The sequence below is a fragment of the Lethenteron reissneri genome, chromosome 11 (assembly GCF_015708825.2).
Source record: "Lethenteron reissneri isolate LAM-NWPU_2019-01 chromosome 11, ASM1570882v1, whole genome shotgun sequence".
Taxonomy (NCBI): domain Eukaryota; kingdom Metazoa; phylum Chordata; class Hyperoartia; order Petromyzontiformes; family Petromyzontidae; genus Lethenteron; species Lethenteron reissneri.
In genome coordinates this window covers 5,104,297-5,124,541 of record NC_083789.1, presented here as the reverse complement: position 1 = coordinate 5,124,541, position 20,245 = coordinate 5,104,297, and the positions used below count along the sequence as shown (strand labels likewise).

The window sequence follows — 20,245 nt, the reverse complement described above, 5'->3', positions numbered from 1 at the left end:
GATAATACAAACATACTGTAATGACTTAAGGAATTGATACAAAGCAAAGGGGTAAAGAAGAATGCCAACTACAGGAACTTATAAAACCTAAGAGACGCGCGCGCACACACGCACGCACATAGTACACGCTCACACGCACACACAAAAGTCCAAAAGAATACAAAATTGGTCTGGAAAGCGGCGGTTATGTGGCAGCCAGCATACAACATACAGGTACGGCCAGACTCCACTCGTCTATAGCAGCAGCAGCACTAGCAGTGGCTTCATCAGCAGGCGATTACATCGATGAGCAAATCCCCCCCCCCCCCCACGATGCTCTCGAGTGGTCAAGGAAGCACCCCCCCCACCCCTCTCACAGCTGTCGCAGCAAAAATGCCTCACGGGATCGCGAGGCGAGAAGGGGGCAGCAAATGCCAAGGAGAAATGGCGCTCCAAACCCAAACCTGAATTCCTCGGGAGACATTTCTGAGCATTTGTTTGTGCCCACTTCCACTTGCAGATTTAACAAGGGACAAAGGTGTACTCACAAATAGTATTCGGAAGGCACGACTTTGTCATGCGTGTCACGTGTTCACCACATTGCACGTACAACTCTCAAGCCTTGCCCAGACCACCAGCTCAACAGCTGAAGCTGTGGCCCATGTTACTGTTGAAACCAACAACTCGATAGGGTTGAGTAAACGTGGCCAACAATGCCAAATGGCCAGCAGTGAAACGGAAACAACTGGCGGCAATGACACAGAGGCAAAACTCTCTGCGATTAAATATATTTGTTTCTGGCTTGCAGCGCATCTTCCTGTTGTTCCGGGTTTCCGCACCATGTCAAGAAAAGTGTCGGATTTGAAATGTTCACCGATCATGTCAGTCTTGCCGTATGCTCCAGAAATGGCGATCAAGAATTATTTCCAGGGCCTGGAGCACCATTTCCTGCTTCGCGGTTTTCCCACCAGCAAAAAAAAGACTTCAATAGTGATCGCGAGATGCAAGAAACCCAGCCTTCACCCGAAATGACAATTTTTTTTAAAAACTAACATGATCGTTGCCGATAACCGTAATTGCTTATAAAGGACACAGACTTGCACCGTGGCGCCGACTGATTGTTGTGGTTGTTGTGTTTATTAGAGGCATGTAATGATTCAACGCCTGTCACCGTTCCATTAATTGCCACCATTCGCAAATCGCGACCCGATTAAATAAATCTTTTCTCGTTTTCTTTACGTCGCGTATAGTTTTATCTCCCCGTACGTTCCAACGTCTTCATCTCCTTTCGCGGGCCTTGGCATAGCGGTAACATTTTGCATAACATTTTACACGTCGTTTGCATGAATCGTAAAATTTCACCGATTCCTATGCGCGCCGTCGGAGACGAGCGTATCGCGAGTGTAAGAAACGGTGGGAACGCCATGGATCGTTACATGCCCTCGGTGTTTTTGTGACGCGCGCCGGTCAAGCCGCGATATGGAGAGGTCGGCGGGCTGGCAGGCGGGCGGGCGGGCGGGCGCCCTCCTCTCTTTCTCCCCGTGGCTTTTATTGCGAGGGGACAGCGAGGAAATCTTGACCACGCGAAAACAACGAGCAGGTTTGGGAGATGGTGGTGGGTAAGGTTTCAGAAATGCAAGTTCCGCTAACGGGAGTGACGATTCTTGCCGAATCGCTTGCTCGTCGCTGCACCGCTGTGCCAGGGTTTGGGGGGCCGGCGGTGGGCAAATAAATTTGGACCCACGTCGCAAACTTTGCGCCGGACATTTGGAGCAAAAAGTGGGGGGCGGTTCGTGGGCCCTTCAGGAGCCACGAAGATTTTCTTAATGTAAGTAGCGCCTTGGCGAGCTTTGCATCAATCGCTTTTGTCAACTCTCAAACGTTATAAATAACAAGTCGGTTAAAAAAAAAAAGAACATCACTACACTATGACCGTCATACCCTCATCACGCACCCACCTCCCCCCAAACCAATCAACCCCCACCCCTATCTCAACCATCGCAGGGGCAAGCGGTCTCACGAGCATTTGCTCAGCAAATATTTTGGACATTAAAAAAAAATATTCCTGTTAACAAAAATATTTGCACGATGCGACAAAAAAATGTTAACGAAAAGGTAAAAATTCGAAGGGTTGGTCAACAGCGTTGGGACATCGGCTACAGTGGCGGCGGTTTTAAGAACGCAGCAGTTTTTTTGTGGGAGGGCTGTGGGGGGGGGGGCGTGATAGATGTCTGTACAAGCACGTTAACGCTGCACGTGCCCCCCTCAATCCCCACCGCCGCCACCGTTGCCGCAGCGCGTGAAAGAGGGTCACACACGCCACCCCGTCCGCAACCCCTCCCCAGGAGAAAAAAAAAACACGGCTCCTACCCACGCACGACACTAATGCTACACGAGGGGGGGCGACAGAGTGAGCAATGCATTATAATAGTTATATATATTAATTGACCTTAAGAGAGGTGGTGTTGTGAGGGGTTTTTTGGACGGGGGGCGGTGGTACAGAGGGGGGTGGGAGCAGTTGAGTGGGGAAGGGGGTCACAGCAAATGTGACAGATAAAATTTGACAATCTTTAATTCTCTTTTTTCTCTCTCTCTCGTTTTTTAAGGCCCGGATTTTCAAGTAAGCTAAAATAAATCGAGCAAATTCAAGGACGGTTTAAACATGGCACTAAAGCGCTCTTTGCTCCATGCAAGAAAACAGCGGACCTGACTCGGGGGGGGGGGGGGGGGGAGGGGGGTCCCACGTTGGCTGAGAAAGTTCTGAATTCCATAGGGGGGTGGCGTGGTGTGGAGGGGGGTGGGGGGGCACATGGGTGGGGTGTGCGCACGGGTTATGAGCGTCCACCCCCCCCCCCCCCCCCAAAAATGCTTTTTGCACAAAACAAAAAAAATCGTAAATTTCTTTGTTGTCCGTCTTCGTTTTTCTTCCCATAAAGCAAAAAAAAAGAAGATAAGAAAAAAAACCATCGACTCTTTCACACAAAATGCAGTTGAGCGCAACCGGTACGTTTCAAAATGAAAAAGATTAACCACGAGGGAGGAAAAAAAAACGTTAAATGAAATAAAACCACGTTTTGCGTTCTTGCGCCACAGCGCCTCTCTCGGGAGATGGCGGGCGCGCAGAAGATAATGCTTGTTTCATTCCGAACGAACGTCAAAGTCAGCGAGGGCGCTCGGAGGGTCCCCATCAGACGGCTCGGGTGCGGGGGGGGGAGGCCCTAAAGTGGCTTGAATCTCTGCGTCTCGTGTTAGTGTTTTCCTCGGGCCGTCGTGGCGACGTTCTGGACGGCCGCCACGTCCTCTCTCGTGGTGCCGTCACCGGCAGACGGGCGGGTAGCGATGTGAAAAGTGTTCGGCGATGAACGCCGCCGGTGTTTTGCGCGGTGCAGTTTCGTGAAAGTAGTGCGGAGAAGGCCAGAGGGTAGGTAAGGGGGGTTGGGGGGTGAACAATGCTGCTCTGTCTGGGGGTAGCTCGTTTTTTTTTTACGCCCCCTTGGCCAGGTCATCATCCGTCCCGGTCACTCGGCGGAGACACGGCGAGTGTTCTGTGCAGTCGTCGCTGCCGCAGCCGCCACCATCGCTCGATCGCCACTCGGTCGACGCTCTGTCGCTGTGCGTTGACGACGCAGACTGGGGGATGCTAGTCCCCGCGAAACCGCTTGAGAGAATTTTTAAAGAAAAAAGTAAACGGGGGGAGGGGGGGGAAAGTCCCAACGCGAGATGCGAAGACGATGGCGACAACGGGATACGGCAGCGGCCCCGGGGCTCGGCCATTTTCAACGAAGACCGTCCTTGTCTCCCGAGCGCCGTTCTGCGCGGCAAAGAGTCTCGGCATGACGCTGGAAGCATTCGTCACCGCTCCCGCCGCCGCGGGTGGTGCGGAGGAGGAGAGGGGGGGGGGGGGACGGCGGCGACACGGTGGGCAGGTGCGGTGGTCGAGCATCGGTGAACGCGTCGTCCTCCCTCTCCCTGCCACCACCAGCACCGTCGTCGCGACACCATCACTACGGCCGACACCGTGACGACCAGTCCTCTTGGTCGTTACACACCGCCGACGCCCGCCGCCACCGCCCCCCCCACTAGTTGTGCTGCAGCGTGTTGGACTCGATGGGCGGCGCCGAGTCGTACAGGGTGTCCGTGTCGTGCGTGGGTTCGCCCGCCAGCGTGCATGGGTTGGACAGCGTCCCCGCGCCGCAGTCGCAGAAGAATCTTTCATCGGCGGAAGGAACCGCGAATGGCGAGCGAGCGTCGAGGACGACCCCCGCGAGGGTGCACATGCGAGCGGACACACATTAGGACAAAAGCACACACGCGTATACACACACACACATGCATGTCCACGCAGAGACACGCACACACAAAGACAAAGGTGCCCTGTATTGCCTTTAACCGACTGTTGGGGAAAGTGCTTTTAGTGAGCTCCTCTGAAGGCCGGCATGGCACACGAGGGGGTGGCGGTGGCCAACACTACGCCGGGCCGCCTTTGTCACCCGAGTGGGGATGTTTCCACATTGCATCAGATTCTGATTTGAGGCTGAGTCGACCTCAAGAAGGCCCAGGACCGGTTCAGATAATCGTCACTGGTGTTGGCCTTGGACGGGAATTGAATTCGGGTCACTGGGTTCAGTGCGACGCGCTAACCGCTGCACGAACACTCGCTCAGTCGACTCACGAGCAAACGAACATGCACAGACACACGGATGAAGAAGTTTCCCATTCAGTCTCGACATAGCCCTGTCATCAAATGATTACAGGCATTCGTTGACACATGCGATAGGTGCGTTCCTGGAAAAACACTCATTAAAAAATCTCGTATGTCAAAAGGAATTTCCCCGTAAGAAATGGTAAAGGAGGGGAGGGGGATGGGGACTTTCACTCGCCTATATTATCCTAACCAATATCAATACAATACACGTACACAATATAATACTCGGTCCTTCAATTCTGAACCACCTGTGTTCTCTTGCTACAGTTCCCTCTCATTAATTATCCCTTCACCACCTGTGCCCCTTCCTCTCCGGATGCGAGACATCCGGCCAACTGTGTTCTTACTTATCCCTTCACAACCTGTTCTCTTGCTAATTTCTCTCGGCACCCCGTTTGTTCTTTCTATCTTCTGACTCATTAGCGGCTCTGTGTAACGTTTCTTCCCCATTTAGTCCCCGACACTTTGTATCTACGCCGTCGTTGGTGCCGGTGTACACGCGGCGAGATGCCGCACAGTGCAGCACACTCCTTATCGTACCGCATTGGCTGCTGGCAACGCCATTGGGTCGCGGTGACGGGCTAGGGTGGGGCCTACGTCGAGGATGACGTTCCGAAAATGACCTCAAAGCGCGTTATTTCCAAAATGGTGTACCACAAGAGAGTGTCAAATCGAGGGGTTGCCTGTAAAAGGAATGGCACTGCACACGAGGGCACAAACGAGGCATCACAGTGACCTAAGTGCGGTTTTGCGGGTTAGGGCTGCGCTCCGTGAGCTCTTCTTCTCTCGAGCTTTGCCACGCACTGCTGCGGTGGGGGGCGGTGGGGGGTGGGCACCTCCACGAGGTGAACGAAGGAAGCCTGCGACGGTGTGCACGTGCGCGGCGACACCCACCTGTCGTGCCGGATGAACTCCACGTCGTGGCCGAGGTGGCACTTGGTGATGCAGTTGATGCAGATGGCATTGCGCTCCGTGGTGTTGCACGTGTGACACCTGCGCTCCGCACGCACGAACGCAAAAGGACAAACTTCACACAGGTCGGGTAACCGTCGCCTCCACGGGGCCGGACCACAGGGCGTGCGTCTCCCCCCCCCCCCCCCCGTGCCAAGACAATAGAGTCTCCAAAACTCCGGTGATCGTGACTCACCACAGTCCGTTTTACCATTTGAATTTAGATATTTTGTATTACGTCTATGCTTGTTTACCTAGGAAAGCCTCACTCGGGGTGATCGTGGCTTTTGCTATTGTGGCACCTCAACTCTGGAACTCTTTGCCCTTGGAGGTCACAACGCTACAGATCTTCAAATCTCGACCAATAAACATCCATTTGTAGTTATTTTCAAACGTCTTTCTCACTTCTTCTTTCCTTGATCGACGTTAACTATTTCCGTCTTTCCGTGCATAGCGCCCTGAGAACGATTGTTTTGTAAACTTAAATGTTTATTTTAAATATAAATCTTCATGTCATCGCACGCGGTCCCCCACTTGGGTGGGGCAAACGAGCCTAATTTTCCCCCTCCACAGGGATCCTGTTACGTCAATCTGGTTGCTATTCGCAGAGTTTCTGTTCATCCCCCACCGGTCTGCAGTCGGTGTATTTGTCCCCGGCTCGCATTGAGTTGCAATAAAAAAAACAAAGTGGCGGCCGTGTGCGTGGTGAGGGCGAGCGGGGTAGTTAGCGTCCGCCACCTGTAGAAGTCGTGCATGGGGTAGCTGGTGTAGCTGGAGATCTTGTAGAGGCAGTGACCCCGTGACACCGCCTTCTCTATCGCGTCCTGGTTGTTGCCGACCTTGTTGTCTTCGCGCATGCAACAACACGCGCACGCACGCACAAGAAACAAAATAAACTCTTAGCAGAAGGGTCTCACTTTAAACTGCATGGACAAGGTGCTGGGCACAAGGGATGGAGGGGATTTCAAAGGCAATCTCAAGTCAGGTGAATTTTTACAGATGGCATCATAAAGGCCATGTTTTGTTTTTTAAAGGAGGTATAATGATTTAACACTTCTTTGCCAGAGTTAACTGTCAATTTATAATCACGTTTCGCTTTCATCTTTGGCCGTGATCCATCCGCTGCCGACTGAAGGCCTCCCCCCCCCAAGCCATCGCCATCCCTCGCAGACACAAAACTCCAACAACCCATCTCGCTCCAGCACACGAGCGGATCTCATCGCTCCACCTCTGCGGTGGACGTTCACTAGGGCACGTTCCTCCCTTTTGGCTGCCGTTATGCCGTTATAGTCTCGACCACCGGCCATTATCCCCCGTGCCCACTTAACCCGTCTTAACGGTCAACACGACTGCCTCTAACTCGCCTGTCCTCTCGAATCCAAGCGTTCCTCCCCCTTCTCTCGTATTGTATTGACTCACGTCCCTCGGATTGTAGCATAGCAAGCCTCACAGCTGTGTTTTGCCACTTTCACCCACGTTGGCGATCGTCGACACATCACAATGCGACGTTCTGTGCCACCATGACGCGCATCTTCCCTGAGCGCGCACCTTTCATGATGACCTGGACACCCGTCGCAACAAAAAGGCCCCCAAACTTGTTGTTGAATATCTGGTTGTCCTCCAACGTGGCGGTGGCGTGGTTCGTGATTTCTATGCCTGCCGGGGAGACAGGGACAGGGGGACAGAGAGGAGAGAGACGCAGGTCAAAGGGGACGTGCAAATGTTTTAATTATTTATAGAGTGCCTTCGAGGCGATGGTGGGGACTGAGGTGGCGATGAAGGTGGTGGCAGTGACCATGGAAGTGGTGGTAGTGGTGACGGGTAGCGATGACAGTGGTGGAGGTCGTGAAAATGGGAGGTGGTAGCGGTATTGGAAGTTGTGACAATGGAGATTGTGGTGGAGGTGGTGGCAGAGATGACGGTGGTGGCAGAGATGATGGTGGACGTGATGTCGCTGCCAGTCGTAATGATGGCATTAGAGATGGTCGTGATGGCAGTGATGGTGACAGTCGAGATGATGGTGGTAGGTGGTGGTGTAAATGTTGGTGGTGATAGTAGCAGTGGTGGAGGTGGTGATGTTGTTGGCAGTGGCAATGGTGGCAGTAGAGATGGTGGTGATGGCAGTGGCGGCGAGAGTCGAGATGATGATGGTGGTGATAACGGCAGTGACAGTAGCAAGGGCAGCAGACACGGCGTTGATGGTGGCGGAAGCGTCGATCGTCATGGCAACACGATGTTGAGACTGTGTAAACACGGACCGGGCCCGGTTCGACCCTGGCCGGCTCACCGGCGGCGAAGCCGTCAAAGATGCGGTTCTTGCGCAGCGTCGGGTGGCTGTTGGTGCTGATGAGTACCCCTGCCTGAGCGTTCCGGAAGATGTCGTTCTCCTCCAAAACGCCTTCTCGTACGGAAACGAAAATTAACGTTTGAGTAACAAAAATACAACAATCTTTCATCCATAACAAAGGGTTTTTTTTGGGTTACATCACGTAAATATAAATGTGTCGTTGAACCCGCTACCACCTGACAGAGCCAACTAGTAAGGTTTGTCACGTAAACAGAACGTGGCCAATTCGTTACTAGTACAGCACTAACCGGTGTGTTAGAGAGCAAATCCACAATATTTTTTCTCCACCATACCGGTGTGCTGTACTAGTAACGATTTTGCATGTTCCGTTTACGTGACAAGCTGTACTGATTGGCTGTGTTTGGTGGTGGCGGCTTTAGCGACAAATAATTTATATTTACGCGATCTAACCAAAAAAAACCTGTATTGTGGATGATATTGGTCGCGAAAGCCTACGTGCTAAACAATCTTTTAGACATTATCTTTACCAGACTTATCGTGACCGCCACCGTCGCCACCCCCCCCTCCCTGCTATAGACAGATGAACGCATTGAGCTTATGCATTAACGTTCATCAATGTTAGTTAGAAAACGTAAAAAACATAACAAGCGGTTCCAGCAATGATAGGGCTATTGCCACAACTTTACACCCGAGTTGCTCACCCCTAAGTATATGCGTAGCCAACCGCGCTAATTGGAGGTGCGGGAGAAGGACAACAAACTAAACACAAATCAGTTCTAAATGAGTTTTCAATCTACGGTGATCACTGGGTAGGGGAGGCTTACCTCTGCCGCCGTTGAAGATGCAGATTCCTCCGTCGCGTCCGCCGTGGATCTTGTTGCGCCGCAGCGTGGGGTTACTGTCGGTCTTGATCCAGACGCCCGCCATGGCGTTGTCGAAAATCTCGTTGTCTTCGATGACGCCCAGGCCTAGACGACAACGACCATCGTCACCACAGGTTTGACGTCGCACGCGACCGCCGGGGGCATCTCAACGCCAGTTGAGAGTGAGATGGAAGGAGATGATTTGATGGCGGCGAGATGGGTTTCTCACCTGAATTGTAAACCAGAATGCCTCCGTTCTGCCCTCCCCAGATCTTATTGCGCCTGATCTTCGGATTGCTGCCCGTCCTGTGGGGACGACAGCAAACAGGTCGACGTGAAATGACCGTTAAAAAAAGTTGCCAAGCCAGTGCATTAACCCCAAGAGGATGCAAACCTGGGTGCACAGCAGATCCGACAATGATGTATCCGGCATGCATGTTACTACATACTCTTATGCGAGACATTTAACATCTTAATACAATTTATTCACATGATGAAACCATGACTTAAATCTTTCGTGACTGCAGGAATTCATATTCTTGGGTGTTTCGGTAAAGTCACGTTGATAGGTTCAAAGAAAATAACCTATCTACGTGACTTACCGAAAGACCCAGGAATATGATGAAACCAGTAAGTCGTCTTCTGTGAGCGAATATATACATTATTGCTTGTATGGGTCTTCCAAATTGGACCACTGGAACAGGACTTTACCGAAAAAACCAAAGAGTATGAATCCTTGCAGTCACGAAATTTCAGGGTTGCATCCTAGGGTTAACATCTTCCATGCCATTCAGTGCCGCAAGCAGGTCTCCAATGCAAACGTATGCATTCTAACACGTGTCAATCAAGCTGGTACACAGCGTAACTCGGCAGTACATTTTTTATCGATGAAACTACTGGAATAATGTTACTGCAGATTTTTGCCAAAAAAAGCTACACGGATGTGGCCATCCATATTGGTGAGCTGCACACTAAGTTTTGCAGCAAATGGTCGAAGGGTTTTGTAATTTTCATGTAATCATTAAGTGTCCTGTGAAGGACGGACACACGGACATTGTATTTCCTGGGCGTAGTAGTAAGTTACCGAGCGGCTTCATTAACCAGGGGCAGCACTCCATTTTCCCTCGCCTCGCATAAATCGTCATGCTCCATCACATGGTTCCCCACTAGGGTGTGGCAGTGAGCCCAATTTTTGCCCTCCCTTCATAGGGGGGGGGGGAGGTCCTCCCCGTCACGCCGAGATCGGGTTGCCGTTGCAGAGTTTTTGCATCCCCTCTCTTTTGCGATTGACGAATTGTACCGGGCGCTCGTTGAGTTGCAATAAAACAAACAATCAAGGGCAGTGCTCACCTGATCTGCACACCCGAGTACATGTGGTTGTAGATGTCATTATCCTCGAGCACTCCGTGCCCATTGTCGTAAAAGTACACCCCGACCTGCAAGCACGCGCGCGCGCACACATCGACAATCGCGACAATGAACGGGTAAGTAACGACTCATCGATTAAAATGGACTCGTGAGCTCGTGGTACGTACATCGAACGACGCGTGCGGGAATCGGTTATTTACAGTTCATGGAAAAGACAAGTGGAGGTCAGATGGCTCTGGCGATAACCGTCTCCCCCGTATCTCTCCCGCCTCTCACTCTCTCTCCCTGCATCTCCTCCAGTCACTTTGTTGGGCGTCTTTCTTTTCATTACTCGAATCGTTTTTCTTTTCTCTATCTCTTTGTGCCTTCTTTATGCGTGTGCATATGTACAAGTGACGTCCCTGGTTGCAGAGACGTCCACATACAATCTATTCAGTTGCATGCAACCAAGTCGCGCAACCGGCCAATGAGGTGTGGACCCGCCTTTAAGGTGTGTGGGTGTATGTACTGTGTGCATGTGTACGTAGATTTGGGTCTGTCCTGTGACGTCCTATCAGCGAGCCTTTGACACTTTACAAAGCCTCAAAGAGCACCTGGCCTGGCCTAAAGCACTGTGATGACGTCACCGCCACTTTGTGGCGAATGGCGGCTGTTATAGTTGTTGATTTTTATGGGAAGAGCGGCAGAAGAGATCGTGATGATGGGGAGGTGATTAAAGGCGGTAGTAGTTTTGGCAGCGCTGACGACATCGCATGCAACAATGCATCGACTCGTCGATTCATATACGCTCTTACGCTCGCGAGAGATTCAAACTGCATGCAAATTATTGTACGTTAAAGTTACATTTCGGCGAATGGATTGAACAAAACTCTACAAAATGAGACAATTATAAACAACACTAAGAAGACGCAAAAAAATAAAAAATCTTTGGATTGAATAGCGACGCCCAAATCACGACAATTCATCGAAATGTCGAGAGGGGGGCAATCATGAGACGTTTTAGCGACGACGGCGACCGGCGCCAGGGGTAGCACCGGCGATAGAGACGGGACGGTGGGTTTTGCGCGCCGGTCTCTCTACCTGCTTGCCGCTGTGAATGCGGTTGCGACGCAGCACCGGCGTGCTCCCCGTCGTCACCCAGACTCCCGCCAGCGTGTTGCTGTAAACCTCGTTCTCCTCAATCACTCCCTGGCCCTTCTCGTGCTGCCAAGGGGCGCACGTACGCAGACAGACAGCAGCGACACAACGGTTAAAGACACACAACTAAAGCAAACACTCAAAATTTGTGCCGCGTCAGGACGGTAGTAGAACCAGTACATTTGTGCATTCATGCCATTCTTAAAGCGCAAGGCTATCATGAAGGTGTTATGTTTCACAGACGCACAGTCTGCAGTAGTTTCACAGTAGAGGGTGACGTTGCTCCGTGGCTTCTTCTAACGTGGGAATTTGCGAGTAATTTCCAAATGTGGATCGTGACACCAAGCGCACACGGCCCACCATTGTTTTTGAACGACCTCACGGGATTTTAACATCCACTGCGGTGGACGTATTTTAAAGAGTAAATTAGATGGTGCGCATTTTATTGCGTGACAAAAAACAAGTATTCGCCAGGGCGGCCACTGGCTACGGTACCGCGAGCCTCTGCAACAAGCGCCACAAGCGTTAAGCCGCTGAGCCGTGCCGCTGCCCGGCCGTGTTGACCATCCACAATCAGGACGGGGGCGGCCGATGAGCTGCCAAGAATTCCGAGCCGAGCCTCCGCCCACGCCACTCACGACGTAGATGCCGCCGTGCTGCCCATCGTGGATCTTGTTGTGCCGTACGATTGGACAGCTGTTGCTGCGGATCTGGATCCCCGCCAGAGCGTTCCCTGCGGAGAGAGAGAGAGAGATAAAAACAAACAAACGAGAGCCGTCTCGGACAAAAATCGCCATGGATTGTTCTCCTCTTGCTCCTGATGATATCGTACAATATGCTCTGAAGCACTGTCAAGTATGGTTAAAATAACACCCATGGCCTGGCGAGATGGCGAAGGTATTCCTTCATCCAGCAGAACTTTGCCAAAGGGAGGTAAATTATTTTTTATTATCATTATGAATATATATTCCAGTCCTGCTACTGCCATTATTATGATGATGACGATGATGCAGACAGCGTCATGTTATGAGATGCGCAATTTACCGTAAATGTCGTTGCTCTCAATCAGGCCACGGCCGTCACCAAAGATGTACACCCCGCCCTGGTTGCCATTGAAAATGGTGTTCCCTCTGCAGAGCACACGCATTCAAAATCTGTCACGGAACGCAGGATGATGGTAAACACATTCCTGCGGAGGGAGCTGGTAGGAACGTTGGGTTGCTCGGTCAATGGCCAGGGTCAACGGCGGCGTGGTGTATTCCGCAAATATGGCCGACTGTGAGGGCGGGCACAAGCCGGCGTGAGTAGGTTAAACGTTGAGCTTAATAAGGGCACCACGGTGTGACCAGCCCCTCCCCACCCAGCCCCACCACCCCCACCCCACCCAGCCCCTCCCCACCCTCCCCACCAAGCCCCTCCCCTCCCCACCCTCCCCTCCCCACCCAGCACGACGGATGGACAGACACAATAATCCTCTGTGGGCTGGTGTAACCAGGAGGTTCCTACCAGTAAAACTAGGGTATTAACAATGTATCGAATCATCGGTTAAAATGCAGGCTTACGATCACGACACATGGATCGAATCACACACACAAGCATTGGCAAATGTATACAGTACCTTTGTTGCAAGTATTTGTTTAACAATCGCACTTAAATTATTTTATCTGCAGAAGTGGAATTTGCCAAACTTTGTAAGTAACGTAACACAATGTTTTTTTGTGTGCAGACATTGCACATGCATTGCGTGTGTCATGTGTTGTGTGCATATGAGCGTATGTCGTTCGTGGGCAGTGGTAGTGTAGCAGTCCTGGGAATCCCCTAGGTTGACTCGGCCTCAAATGAGTACCTGGTGTAATGTGTAAATATTGATGACCCAACCCCTCGTGTGCTGTGCGAGCCTTCATAGTTGCTCGCTAACAGCACTTGCCACAAAAATATGTTATCTTTGTTGTACGTGCGTTTCTCTGCGTGTCATGCGTGGCTGACCGGATGGTGGGGTCGCTCTGCGAGGTGACCCAGACGCCGGCGAAGTTGTTGCTGTAGATCTTGTTGTCGATGAACTGGCCACGGCCCTTCTCGTGCACGTAGATGCCGCCCGTCTGCCCGTGGTGGATCTCGCAGCGCACCACCGTCGGGTTGGCGTAGGCCTTCACCTCGAAGCCGGCGATTCGGTTCCGGTGGATATTGCAGCTCTCAAAATATCCCTGGAGGCGAGCATGAATTTGTAAGCAATGTGAAGTGGAGGCAAGAGTAAGGAGAGGGATGGAAAGGAAAGAGAATGGAAATGGAGCCAAGTGGAAGAGAAGAAGAGTTAAGGGGGAGATAATGGATTGGGAGGACAAGGGTAGAGAACAGGGAGGAAAACTTTGGAGCTGTGGATTGACAGTGGAAAACTGTACATTCTCAACAACAAGCGTCGTTCGCCACTAAGTGGCGGTGACGTCACCATGGCGCTTGTGTCATGCTAGGTGCACTTTGAGGCCACGTGAAGTGTCAACGGCCTACAGGTAGCCGGTCACGGAACAAACTCAGGTGCCATGAGTTGACTGAGATGATGACTGGCAGATGCACCAACTGTGCTCCCCACTGTGCAAACTTTCTACCTTTTAGCCACCAGGTACTCTGCTCACACAAAAGATCACCCTTATAGCCTTAACAGACTGTAGGAGCAAGTGCTGTTAGCGAGTGAAGGCCAGCATGGCACACGATGAGGTGGGTGGCCAGCACCACGCCCGGCCACCTTTGCTCACACACGCACACATGCGTGCATTTACGAGCGCACACCTCTGCCCGCGCGCACTCACCATGCCGTGGTCGAATGTGAAGACGCCCACGTCGCGTCCGTGGTGGATGTGATTTCGTCTGATGATGGGGTTCGCGTGGTTCTTAACCCAAATCCCGGCCAGCGCATTGTTGGAAATTTCGTTGTCCTCATAGGTCCCCTGTCACAAACGCCAAGCCGTTTGGTGTTAGCTGGTGCTCCAGTTACACCTCAGTGAGTGGGGGCATGCTGGGAGTTGGCTGTACGTGTTCTTCTCGGCCAGGCAAGGCCACAAACGTCATCGTTGCGCATTGTTCAGCACTCTCTCAGTCAGCTCAGTACATTGTAAAACAAATATGGTCACTATATCGCGTGCTTTCAAATGCGCTTCTGCGGACATCTGGAACAATGTATCTTGCCAAACTTTATCGTTCCATAATTTCCAGGTAATTTTTTTCGCTTCAGATGTTATTCGCTTAATGCGGCACTTTCAAGGAACGCATTGACCGCGTTAAACGATGACTCACTGCATCTTGTTCCAAACTTTGTTCGGCTAATCATCGACAAAAGACGGTCACAGCATCGCGCGCTTTCAGGTGCATTTCTGCTGCCGTCTGGAACGCTCTTCCTTCCAATATTAGGAAGCCACTGGAGCTGTGCATTTGTAAATCTAGATTGAAAACGAATTTCTCTCGAAATGCTTTTTGTCTTTAGTTTGTTGTCCTTCCTCCGAACATGGTGCCAAAGAAGTTCAACATACATACACAATTGTAACCGACGATGTGTCTGCCATGCGGCCTTCGCAAATTTTCAGAGTTTTGGGTCGCGCGGTTCATGAGGCGCGACGGGAGTTTACGGCGGCCACGTACCTGCGCGTGGTCGGTGATGTAGAGGCCCACGTTCTCACAGTCACTGATATTGCAGTACTTGAGCGAGGGGCAGGCCCCGTGTCCACTCACGCACACGGCCGAGCCCACTGTCCCGGCCATGGGGAAACGCGGCACAAACGCGCACGACAGGGCACGGTTTAACGATAAGGATTCGCATTCGTTAAATCGCCAAAATGTCACGTCTCAAAGCGCACATCATGAATACCCTGGCAATATAAAAAACACATCGAGGGGAAGAAAAAGACAACAGAAAGACAACCAAGATCAGCGGCAAAGGGGCACGACCGTGGCAGGGCCAGAGTGACTTGTGCACACGTAGACACAGACATTCAACGGAGAATCCCAGCCCCAGGAAAATCTGAGGGAAGTCTCAAAAAAACAACGGGAAAAAAGACACGGCAGGCTCAGACCAACCATCCCAGCATCCCACCCCTAACCAAAATCCAGCCAACCACCACCATAACCACCCATTACCCACCCAACCACCACCACCACCCATTGCCACTAACCACACCCCACCCAAACCACCAGCAGCACCTACAATCCCCACCGCAAGCTCCACCAAAAACTAGCGATGACAGAACCCGAACCCCTGCCACTTGCACACCTGGGCCAGGCTTGCTGGCAGCCTGCGGAGTGTATGGGGCTCACCTGTGCAGGTGCTGCGGATAATGGAGCGGTCGATCACTGGACAGCAGTTGACCGTGATCTCGAGGCAGTGGTGCGCGTTGTGGTGATTTCCGGAGCGATCGTCCGGGTTGAACTGCGGCATCAAGTGGCAAGACGAAGGCATAAAGTTCATGATAATAGTAGATGTAACGATATCCTCTCTTAGTGCATAAGCCTAAGGGGCCGTCTGAACCGATGCTTTCCATCGGTATTCGTTTAATGAGCAAACTCTGGACTGTTTTGATTTTCTTAAGTTTCACCAGCAGCCAGGGAAGTCGAAAAAATGATGGATTAAATCATAACCAGAAAGTAATTAACAGTAACAGGGAAGAAAATGTATTGCAATTTACAGCCCTCCGTCAACAATCAACTGCTGGTAGGCATATGCTTCACAGCGGACGTTCAAACTCCTGTGACATTATTCGAAAAAGTAGTCTACACGTGTGCCAGAATCACGGTTCAAATTTCCACAAAATTCGAAAACTGCTCTCCAACTAGCTAAGTGGGTAAAGTCACTAACTAACATCGCCCCCTACTTGCAAGAATAATGCCCAATCGCAGGCCAGTGCTGCATTGACCTTGTGCCCTCACGGCTGCCACCGGGGGCTCTCCTAGACGTGGCGCGCGCATCATGATGTACCGCACGAGAGGCGCGGTATAAATATTAAGCGACGATGACGACAAGCCGCCCGGCCACCGGCGCCAACCTTGATGGTCATGAACCCAACGTAGGCGTCGTCGGAGCCCTCCATGAACACGAACGTGGAGTCTCGAGTGTTCTCAATGATCACTTTGTCCGCCACCTTGCCCGGGGCTGTGGGGTTAGACAACCGCAAACATTCAAACAAAGCAAGGAAAAATGTCTCCACCATTACAACTTCGTTAAAAAGTCGTCGGTGAAGAACATATGACGCCAAACACGCCAACCGATTTTATCTGTGTTCTTGTGTCCCACGCTATCCAATGTAATTGAACAAAGTACAGCCCCTTTTGTTGATACAGTACTGAAGGCCTCCCCTGCAGCGGATTGGCCGTGGGAGATTTTCTATCATACTGAGCAACGGTGGTCGGTGTGGATTGGTTAAGGTGATGAGCGTAGACGTGAGACCCAAAAAGTACAGTCCAGGTGCTGCGGATGACGGAACAACGCACGTGTTAAAATTTAACGATAACAAAACCCAAGATCTCAGCGTCACTAGATCAGCACTCCGAGCCACATCAAGGAACGACTTTAATCAGTGACCTGTAGTATTCCTACCGATCGCCACCATCCCGCCGTGACCCCTGGGTTGCCCTCTGCCCGTGTGAACCCACCGGCTCCGATCATGGCGACAGGCGTCTCGACGTAGATCCACTCGTCGGAGTACACGCCGGCGTGGACGAAGATGAGGCCGTCGAAGTGGCCCTCCTGTACCCCGCCCAGGGCGTCCTCGATTGTGTCATAGTACTGGGCGACACGGACATACAAAGATTCCCCGAATAGCCTTTAACAGACTGGTGGGGCAAGTGCTGTTCGTGAACACCTATGAAGGCCGGCACGAGGAGGTGGGTGGACAGCACCATGCCCGACCGCATTTTTCTCCCTCATGGTGACGTTTACACACCGCACCAGGTACTCATTTAAAGCCGAGTCGACCTAGGGGAGGCCCAGGACCGGTTCAAATAATCGTCACTGGTGTTGGCGGTGAGCGGGAATCGAACTCGGTTGCGCCGGGTTCGTAGCATGCTAACCGCTACCCTCCCGCTCCCCACACAAACACAAGGACACACGGACATACACGTGAACGCATGCAGTTAGCAGCCCGAAAGGAACCGCAAGCCTTCGTCAAATCCAGCAGGTTGCAACATGGCTGAAAAAAAATTTCTTTCCATTTTTGTTTTTTTCACCCCACTGTGTTTCAGCCAGAACAGGTTGGAGGGCTTTTGGAATACCAAACTTAAGAAATTTAAAGCAATATAACCACACCTATATAATACGATTTTCAATCACTTCATATGAAATAGACGCCGACTCAAGATTTCCATTCTTTTTTTTTTTTACAAAGTGATGAAAATTGTCTTAGTATTGGCTGCAGGGGCCATAAATGTTTAGCCAGCGGTGGGAAATTGAATTGACATCCCCTGACTCATAGCACAATGCAGTGACTGTTCGACTGCTCCACCCCTGATTAGTGCGGTTGGCTACGTACGGTGCGAAAAAAGTTCAACATACATGCATGAGAAATTTCAAATCGAAACTGTCCCAGAGAGAAGTGCACCACCCTGTCAGTGAAATGGCCGTGGAGGATAACATTGGAAATACTTCTAAAGTTCATTCCATCATCCTCTAATAGCAGCTTTCATCAACAAGAGTTTATCGAGGATACACACCGAGACGGCGGTGCACACCTGTGCCTTTAGTCTGGGTCTTTGAGATTGTAAATCTGTGAAATACGATTCACAGCATATTGGTGGTAAATTTACGTGTTTGGCGAGTGGTAGTTTGAGAAAAGCACCATGGTGGCTCAAGAGGCAGGATTCCATTCGCTCACCAGAATGTTCGCTCGACCTTTGAACCTTGCCGGGTTGTTGTAGAAGTGTTCCGCGTAGCCCGGTTTGATGTGAACCCCTTTGTACTGAAACGCAACGACACAACAGACGGGCAATTAGAGCACCTTCTGGTGCCATGAGACCCTTGAGACTCGGTGGGTAAAGTCTAGGCCATGTCCTCCATTTGCTCTTCATTCCAAACATTTGTAGGCATAACCAATAGCGGCGTTCTGGAAATCACGTGACAGAGGAGATCCGTTCTCCACCAGTGACCTTCACTCGGTGCAACTCTGTAGTTTTCCCTGAAAAACGCTTGAATTTTTATTTAATCAATAAATAATTGACTCTGGCGTCCTTTTACCTGGACCGCGCAGTCCGCCTTAACCCGATATTCCGAGTGCCAAAGACACGTCACCAATACCAACGCTAAAATCCCTACTCCGGCGAGGATAGCAGCAAAATCATAAAAGATCACTGCATTCATAATTCAATTGTGACAAATGTATTTGGTTCAAGTATTTGTCCCCTTTGATGTATTACCATATTCTAGTGTGCAGCCTGCAGGGGCGGGCCCCAATCATGATAATAATAATATAATCATGATAACAATGTGACTTAGTTTTCCTGGAGGGTCCTGCTTGCAAAGTTTGGCCAATTTCACTTACTAAGCATTTTGCTCATTGTAAATATGATGATGATCACAATCATGAGGATAATAATGACACTGCCACTGCTGGTGATGATGACAATGATGATGACGCTGAAGATGTTGATGCTCCTGGTTATGATAATGCGAATGGTGATGTTGTCTCTTCTGCTGGTGATGGTGGATGCGATGATGATGATGCTGACGATGACATTTATGACAAAAGATGCCAAATGTTCTGAAAGTAATTCAAAATCAACGGTAATGACAAAAACAATGGTAACAATTGACATTATTATCACCCTCATAGCAACATTTTTCATGTCCATCATCCCGATACCTAAGAGTGGTCACAATCTATAACGCCTTCAATAGTGTGGTTCGTTTCTAGCCGCTAGGCATTTGGGACCTCAGGACCCAAATGTGTTTAAGTTTGTCGTCCTTCCTCCGCACCTCCAATTCGCACGGTTGGCTACGTACGGTGCGAAAGAAGTTCAACATACGTACATACTTGTGTAAAAAAGAGGGCAAAGCAGGTGACAGGCAAAAGAGTTCAGAAGGTAGGGGGCATTGAGAATGGTTCTGGACAGCCGATTCAAATGTGTGCCACCACTTTGTATAATGACAGACGGTGACATTTTAATTGTGCCGAAAATAGGAAGACGAACTGTTAGGTATTAAACGGTGAGGAAAATGCTCAAAATAGAATTATTACTTAATCATCATTATCACTGTTGCATCACGGCAGCGTATCAACATGTCACGATCACTGTGAACCGCGATTGGAAAAATCGTCCACACCCCCCCCGCCCACCCGCTGACGCAGCTCCAAGCGACGGACGCCAGGGCAACCTGCGGGCACTCACCAGTTGGCTGAAGCTCTCCTTCCACGGGTTGGCATTCTCGCAGTCCTCCACGTTCACCTGGAAGAACTTGCGCGGCTCTGGGTGCAGCATGGGCCTTGTGTACTCAAAGAGGTCCGTGTACAGTAGCTTCCTGCTCCCGTCGGGCGAAACACGTTCAGGCGAAATGGGCGCCACGGTGGCGAGATGTTAACTTCCTCGCCTGGTACACAGGAGGTTGTGGGTTCGATCCCGACCCTGACGCCTGCTGTTATATATTTGGAGTTCGCATGTTCTTCCCGTGGTCGTGTAGATTTTTCTCCGGGGCCTCGGGTTTTTCCCTCCACATTTAGAAACGTGCATTTAGAGTATTAAGCTGCTATAAATGTCCACTAGATAAGCTACTTCGTTGAGCTATCATTTGTGATAACCAGGTCACGTCTGAAAAAGAGCTGAATAGCTCAGTTGGCCTTACCTGGTATAATATAAAATATATATTTTTTAGGTTCAGGTGCAACATGACAAGTCTGGCTGCGGCGCTTTTTCGAAGGTGGCGGTTAATTTGACTTAACAGACTGTTGGGGCGAGTGCTGTTAG

The 20,245-nt window shown here is 50.8% G+C and overlaps 1 protein-coding gene across 1 annotated transcript in view; it reads right to left on the bottom strand.

The window, feature by feature from the left end:
* Nucleotides 1-1,218: 1,218 nt before the first annotated feature.
* LOC133341312 (F-box only protein 11-like) overlaps nucleotides 1,219-20,245 on the bottom strand; it is a 31,487-nt gene continuing 12,460 nt past the window's right edge. The window contains exons 5-23 of the mRNA XM_061549830.1: nucleotides 19,673-19,802; nucleotides 18,163-18,246; nucleotides 16,946-17,078; nucleotides 16,339-16,445; nucleotides 15,614-15,725; nucleotides 14,942-15,048; nucleotides 14,116-14,253; nucleotides 13,298-13,515; nucleotides 12,356-12,441; nucleotides 11,950-12,044; nucleotides 11,255-11,377; nucleotides 10,157-10,242; nucleotides 9,036-9,112; nucleotides 8,768-8,911; nucleotides 7,923-8,033; nucleotides 7,184-7,291; nucleotides 6,374-6,482; nucleotides 5,579-5,677; nucleotides 1,219-4,188 (exon numbers count right to left, since the gene is read on the bottom strand). Of these exons, the coding sequence (XP_061405814.1) occupies nucleotides 4,059-4,188; nucleotides 5,579-5,677; nucleotides 6,374-6,482; nucleotides 7,184-7,291; nucleotides 7,923-8,033; nucleotides 8,768-8,911; nucleotides 9,036-9,112; nucleotides 10,157-10,242; nucleotides 11,255-11,377; nucleotides 11,950-12,044; nucleotides 12,356-12,441; nucleotides 13,298-13,515; nucleotides 14,116-14,253; nucleotides 14,942-15,048; nucleotides 15,614-15,725; nucleotides 16,339-16,445; nucleotides 16,946-17,078; nucleotides 18,163-18,246; nucleotides 19,673-19,802 (2,197 nt within the window). The 3' untranslated portion in view covers nucleotides 1,219-4,058. The remainder of the gene's footprint in view (nucleotides 4,189-5,578; nucleotides 5,678-6,373; nucleotides 6,483-7,183; nucleotides 7,292-7,922; nucleotides 8,034-8,767; nucleotides 8,912-9,035; nucleotides 9,113-10,156; nucleotides 10,243-11,254; nucleotides 11,378-11,949; nucleotides 12,045-12,355; nucleotides 12,442-13,297; nucleotides 13,516-14,115; nucleotides 14,254-14,941; nucleotides 15,049-15,613; nucleotides 15,726-16,338; nucleotides 16,446-16,945; nucleotides 17,079-18,162; nucleotides 18,247-19,672; nucleotides 19,803-20,245) is intronic.